At 36.7% G+C, this 7500-nt stretch overlaps 1 protein-coding gene across 1 annotated transcript in view; it reads left to right on the forward strand.

Moving 5' to 3' along the window:
- Etf-QO (electron transfer flavoprotein-ubiquinone oxidoreductase) overlaps positions 1-7027 on the forward strand; it is a 15099-nt gene extending 8072 nt beyond the window's left edge. Inside the window, exons 6-11 of the mRNA XM_043031841.2 lie at positions 2745-2962; positions 3237-3407; positions 3825-4033; positions 4174-4356; positions 5439-5660; positions 5920-7027. Coding sequence (XP_042887775.2) covers positions 2745-2962; positions 3237-3407; positions 3825-4033; positions 4174-4356; positions 5439-5660; positions 5920-6083 — 1167 coding nt within the window. The 3' untranslated portion in view covers positions 6084-7027. The remainder of the gene's footprint in view (positions 1-2744; positions 2963-3236; positions 3408-3824; positions 4034-4173; positions 4357-5438; positions 5661-5919) is intronic.
- Positions 7028-7500: the final 473 nt, after the last annotated feature.

Here is a 7500-nt window from a genome sequence, read left to right on the forward strand (position 1 = left end):
TGTAAACAATACTGTCATTTTTACTGGCAATTTCCACCAAATATAGCAAATGTTTTTGGCTATTCACGTGACAAAGTATATTCTGATTCACATACATTTCAACCCATTCGCACCATTTGACGCCTTATCACATGGTCGGAAAATATTCCCTGACCCAGGTGACATCCTAAAACGTGCATTTTCTTGCCAAGTTCCGGGTGGGCCAGTTGTGGCGTGCTGAAGTGTCAGCAATTGAACGCTAGATTGTTCTTAACCCGTTAACGACGGGTGACAAGATAACACGTCTAGTGGTTTTTGGGCTACACGACGGGGACGCGTGAGGAGCCAGCGCACAACGCTGGCTCGCGGCCAGTGCGGCCGAGAATCCCGACGCGTTAGGCTTATGCGTTCAAGAGTCCCGGAATTTTGGTCTATTTAACCCATTCACACCGGGGCCATTCCGGCTTTGCACGATAGCTATACCGAGGTTTTTGAACGCATCATCCGATCGCTTCGAGATTCTCGGGCGCACGGGCCGCGAGCCTGGGCTGCCCGCTCGCTCACCCCGAGCGCCGGCCTTAGCCAGATATCTCGTCGGCGGCGTCTGACGCGAAAACCACGAAACGTGTCAGCACGTCATCCGGCGTGAGTGGGTTAAGCCGGATTGGCCCCGTCGGGAACGGGTTAAACATAATTATTTTTCATGATTTCTTAGTCTCTGTTATTTAATTTAGGTGTTTGAATGTTATAAAATGTGATATAAGGTTAAAAAGAAAAGAAAAGACATCAATGAAAATTATGATATTAATGACATCATGCTAATTTCTGCTCTGATCAGTTAATAAAAAGATCTGAGTTGGAAAAACTTGTAAAATCAAATGTGATTGGCCAAGAGATAAAATGAAATAAAAATACTAATATAATACTATTTCCAATATGTTGATTACCCTTGATATCATCAGCCATATTCTAAGTCCCTAAGCGCGCCGTGTACATGACATGAACATGCCGCGATTCTTATTCTAGAAGCGTGGGTTCGCGGCAAAAGCGTGGCAAATTTGTGGCAAATGCGTGAAAAGTATTGGAACAATCGTGGAAACTCCGTGGCAAGGGGGTAGGCTTGTCACGATAGTTACACGAGTGAAAAAAATTATATTTTTACTGTACTTTTTCTTACCAATACTTCATATGAGCATACTACATTTGAAAAGTAATACCTATATTGGTTATATTAGGCATCATTGTCCTAGACACGGATTACAAACTCTTTTAGGAAAACATGGATTCTCTGCTGATTTTGAGTTTGTTTACCTTTTGGCGGACTTTTCGAAGGAGAGTGAAGTTAAATGAATGGTAAAAGAAGTCAGGGACGTAAAATTAAAGCATATAATTATATGAAATATGTATACATTAAATCTATATGTATGATATATTAAAAATGCGCATATATGTACAGTATATACAAAGATAAAATAAGGAAGATCTGTTCATAAACACACGATCCCTCTCATCCCGTTTGTTTTGATCGAGCGTAGAGTGAATTACCAACAGCGCGTTCGTGAAATGGTTGTCAATTCTTTAACTAGGAACAAGTACAACGACTGATTCATACCAAAATTGAAGTATCTTATGTTAGTGCTACCTATGATTGTTGTTTCTCTTATGAATTTGTCGTTTGGACAGTGTCATTCATCCGAAACATGTTAACTTTGGAACGGTTGGTAAACCTGAAGCAACTGCCGCAAACTTGCCACGCTTTTGCGTCCTAGATTACCGCATTCGTTACATGAACACGACATGGACATAACATGAACATGACATGGCCACGACACGCAGAAAACGTCATAGAATACGGCTGCATGTCACATCATGTCATGAGGTACATGTACATTTTCGTATGTACATGTATAATTATTTATTTTGTTCTTTTCGTTCTGAAAAAAAAAAGTATAAAATATCATTTTTAACCCATTGGAGCCGAGCCGGTTGACGTGATGACATGTTTTGTGGTTTTTGGGTCAGACGCCCGGGACGAGATATGAGCAGGCAGCCCAGGCTCGCAGCTCGTGTGTCTGAGAATCTTGAGGCGTTAGGCTTTTGCGTTCAAGAACCCCGGTATTGCGACCGTGCAAAGCCAGAAAGGCCCCGGCGTGAATGGGTTAATACCCCACTAAAGGCTTTCACTTTCCATTGGAAGTGAAGAATATAGGCAACGTTTAATAAAATAACACTAGAAAAGCACTGCTGTAACATTTTCTTTTTACTAGAATAACTCCTTTGAACATGGGAATATTTTTACATGCTTTTACATTGTAGACACAGTCATGCAAATCATATGGATAGGATGGGTGGTGGCCACTCTGAGAGGTTCAGCGCCACCTCGTGCAATGGGAGAACACCTCGGAATGAAGAGTCACACACTTTTTATCTTACTGGCGGAAGCGGGAGTAGGCGAAAATATATCCCGTCATGAATGGGTTGAATAGAAACTGCAACTAAACTACTAAAGGACTTTGAAAGTATGTTAATAATAATGGCAACTTGCTTCTCAAGTTAAAAATAAAGTTGATGAATTTATGGGAAAAGTATGCTGTGTAACCCAAGCTTGAAGACACAATCTTCAGATCTATAGAGATTTAGTGTAAGATTCCTAGTAAAGCTATATAGAGTTTTCATCATATTTCATTCTTAGTTTGTATGTTGTAAATAACTTTCTTTTGATAACAAGTAATGGTTCCATGCCTTTCAACACTTCCCTCTTCCAGGACTCTTTTGCAAGAGGAATGGAGCTGCGTGCAAAATGCACCATCTTTGCAGAGGGTTGCCATGGACACCTAGCCAAGCAGCTGTACACAAAGTTCAACCTCCGTGAAAACTGTGAACCCCAAACATATGGTATTGGACTGAAAGAACTGTGGGAGATTAAGCCAGAGAATCACCATCCAGGAAGGATCGAGCACACTGTTGGATGGCCTCTTGATAAGTGAGTTGTTTTTTCTTTTTCTCTTTCCATTCTCTTTTTTTTTTTTTTTTTTTATGTTACTTTCCTCTAGTATGATTATATCCTTTTGTCCTTTTCCTTTCTCTCTTATTCAGTGAATATCTTTCTTCTTTATATTATTACCTTTCTGTATATTTCTCTCACATTTTTTTTTCTTCAGTTTTATATGAATCTTTGGATGTGCACTTTTATGCCTCATTTTGCACTTATATAGTTTACATTAAGTGTTGATTTTATTAATTTTGTTATTTTTCAGAAATACATATGGTGGCTCCTTTTTATACCATCTCGATGAAGAACAGCCACTAGTGTCTCTTGGCTTTGTCATTGGCCTTGATTACACAAATCCCTACCTGAGCCCCTTCCGGGAATTCCAGAAATTCAAGCATCACCCATCTTTGGAGAAGACACTGCGTGGTGGAACCAGGTGAATGTTTTTCGTTGATTGTATTTAGAGCTATTGCTATTCTGCAATAAACATATTTTTTTCTTTTTTATTATTGTGACTTGTATTTGTGTGTAGGTAAGATATATTCTTATGTAATGTACTATTATTAAAGCCCATGATTTGAATAAATTGTCTGCTTTAAGGACAAGCTCAAAATAGTAATGATTGAATTAGCAAATATATATGAAAAGCAGATACAATCAGAATGAAATCAAGAATAACTTGATTTTCTCTCTCTCTCTCTCTCTCTCTCTCTCTCTCTCTCTCTCTCTCTCTCTCTCTCTCTCTCTCTCTCTCTCTCTCTCTCTCTCTCTCTCTCTCTCTCTCTCTCTCTCTCTCTCTCTCTCTCTTTGGAATTGCAATCTGGTGGTTGACAAAATTTCCCTTCTTGCAAAGGATCTCGTATGGTGCCCGAGCTCTAAACGAAGGAGGCCTTCAGTGCATTCCAAAGCTGACATTCCCTGGAGGATGTTTGGTAGGATGTTCTCCAGGTTTCATGAATGTGCCTAAGATCAAGGGCACGCACAATGCCATGAAGAGTGCAATGGTTGCTGCAGAGAGTATATTTGAGTGTTTGCAAGATGAGAAAAATGCTGAGGCCATAGGTAAGGTTCATGCATGAGTAGAGTGAGATTCTGTCCATCAAAAAACAAAAAGTCCTCATAATGATTATAAAGATAAAAAATAAATATAATAAATAATAATGATTAAAAAATAACAGACTAACATCGATCATCATTTTCAGCCGTAAATCCAGAGAGTTACGAGACAAATATCAGGAACTCCTGGGTATGGAAAGAGCTCCATGCAGTGCGCAATGTAAGGCCCTCCTTCCACACTCCATTGGGGTTGTATGGTGGCCTCGTCTACACAGGTATCTTCTATATCCTCGGTCGTGGAAAGGAACCTTGGACCCTCAAGCATGGAGGTTAGTGTGTGCATTAGTTTGTTTGGAAAAGATCAAAAGTCTTTGTGTAAATTGAAGGGCATAAAGCCACTTGTAAAGAATGTAGTTGTATATCAGGTTTACAAGTGCTTCCTCGTTTTACTCTTATCATCAAGTACTTTTACTTTGAGAATTTTGATATAGGAATTGTTTATAGTTACTGTATAAAACCAGAAGTATTATATGAATTTTGACTTCTGAAGTTTTACTGGAATTCTGATTATAGACTGCATTTTATTTATTGATTTATTATATTTTTTTTATATTTTTATTTTCTAAGTAAAGTATTGCATGGTAGAAATAGATTAAATATATCCATTCTTTAGGTGTCTTTTTCTAGATTTACAAGGCTTGAATATCTAAATTTTAATATCAGTGAAAACAATAAGGATGTGATTATCTGTAATACTGGAATTTACACTCAAGTGTGAGACATTTTACATACTCAGTTGCATTCTTGTATAAGATTCTGTTTGAATTATTAATATGGATAATACTTGCATTGGTGTTTTTTTGTTCATCCATTATGTGATATAAATGATTAGTTAGGCTACGTGATTAGTTTGGCTACCCAATACAGTTGGTAAGCTACATAGGATTTCTAATTATGCAACTCTTTTGAAAAAGCTGTAATCAATACCCCATTGTCTTGCCCTAAAGTATTAGTAGATCATGTAGTGAGTAACACCACAAGAAAAACCCTTTTTAAATTCAGTATACAGTGATTTAGTGCCCAATGCATCTGAAAATGCACTTGTTATTTTTTTTGTTAAGCGTTCTCTCTAAATGACTACAGTTGATTATATATGTTTCCTTTGTTATGGTTGCTCACAAGTGGAATTTATTCTAATCACTCAATGAATAATTCAGAAGAAATAATGTCTTTGAAAAATGTAATTTTATATCTATTTCTTTAATAAATATTTGTTATATTATGTATTTTATATTTAGTAGCCGATTCATTTAATAACAGTCAGAGAAGTAACATTTCCCTATTTTTCCATTAAACTGAGAGCAGAAGATTTGTAGTTCTAAATCTAATGTTCGCTCTTCCACCAATGCAGTTCGTGATGCAGAGAGACTGAAGCCAGCAGCAGAATCTAAGCCCATTGACTACCCTAAGCCCGATGGAGAAATCAGTTTCGACTTGTTAAGTTCCGTCGCCCTGACTGGCACTAACCACGATCACGATCAGCCTCCTCATCTCACTCTGATGAATGATGATGTTCCGGTAGAGAAAAACTATGGCATTTATGATGGTCCGGAGGGGCGCTTCTGCCCTGCAGGTTAGTTCCATGTGATAGTGTTTTCCAGGAAGTACTTATATGCAAACATCTGCTTGCACATTTAAACATGAGTATTTATGTATAAATGATGAAATATATACTCAGCATATTGGGGTTTCTTTTGTAGAGCTACCATAGGAACTTGATCTCCCAGTACATGAGATATTTTTTGCTACTTTTTCCATAAATAATCTATATTGAAATCAAATGCAATGTTCTATGTATTTACTAATTTGCAAACTCTCTATCTTTTCTGCAGGTGTCTATGAATACGTACCTGTCGAAGTTGGCGATGGTGTCAGACTTCAGATCAATGCCCAAAATTGCATTCACTGCAAAACCTGTGACATCAAGTGTCCCTCCCAGAACATCAATTGGGTTGTACCAGAAGCAGGAGGTGGACCAGCCTATGATGGCATGTAGAAAGTATGATTGTATATTTTGAAAGTGATGCTAAGATGATTGTACAAACTCAGATTTTTTTATTATTATTATTATTTTTTTTTTACTCTATCTCTGGTAGTTTTTCCAGCTGTCTACCTTGTTGTATATTGTCTACTTCTTAATTGTGGAATATCCAATACCCAGATAAAGGCAGTATCACGAATTTGTTATAACAAATCTTTATACTTAAATTAATATTTCCTGAACACCTTGGTATAAGAGTTTCTGTGGTATTCAGCTAACCACAACTATTATAATGGTACACAAGTCTTTTTTTACTGTCAGACTCAGAATGTAATTGATAAAACATTTGTTTTCATCACACTTTGTTAATTAACAAGAATGTACCTGGCTTTCAAGTTTCTTTTTATAACTTTTTGGGAGCTATTGATAATAAAAATTGTTGCTTTATATGTTTTGGTCTCAGCAACCATTGGTTATATCTGCTTTGAGTTTTGGAAGCATTTTTGGCATAACATTAACTTTGTTGCATTTGTTAGTGTTATAAAGCATTTCAAATGATCCTATATATGAAAATTTCAGACTGAAATCTAAATTTTTTTATTTATATTTGTGTTTCTGAAGATGATCATTACACAATTACTAAATTCTCTTTTACAAATGTATGCAGCTTTTATAGCTGCCTTTATTTAAGATTAAATGTTGATAGATTTCTTACTTGACTCTTCTAAATAAAAGATGTCTGGTCTGAGTCATCACAGTATTTTAATTTAATAATATAAAGAATGTTACCAATTAATAAAACGTATATTTATTTTTTTAAGTAGAGGTACCATTAAATGAACAGTTGTATTTATGCAACACAGCAATGCAATAGGAATAAGGTACATTATTGTATATAATGATATAATTTTTTTTCTAATAGTAATAAAATTTGTAGATTATAACAATTTATTCATGAACCAATTTAGTATGATATTGTTTTTCACCTCTGCACACCTATACTTAGAATTGTGCTTCACAGACAAAACTACAAGGCATACAAACTATAGAACTTATAAAATATGTCTACATGCACTGAGTTTGTGGTTTTATATATTAACCCTCTCTGGACGGGTGGTACACTACAGTACCGCGCATTCAAAGGCCCGTTCGCTGGGTGACGCCATACGGCGTCGTTTATTTAACTGATTTAGGCCTATGCGTTCAAGAGCCCCGGCATTGTGACATGCAAGGCTGGAATGCCCCTGTCGTGAAAGGAAAGGTAACACAGGAAAGCTAAAGTAATTTGAGATTTTAGAATGTACACTTAGAGGTGGACTTTTGACACAGTGAAGGACAGGAGTATCACATAGATGCAATTAAAGTTGACATTGCAAAATGATCGGTCACCATACAGAATTACATACAGATTTATTTTTTTCTCTCCAAAGTG

Source organism: Penaeus japonicus, unplaced genomic scaffold, assembly GCF_977035675.1.
Source record: "Penaeus japonicus unplaced genomic scaffold, GWHDUDI00000001_assembly GWHDUDI00000020, whole genome shotgun sequence".
NCBI lineage: Eukaryota > Metazoa > Arthropoda > Malacostraca > Decapoda > Penaeidae > Penaeus > Penaeus japonicus.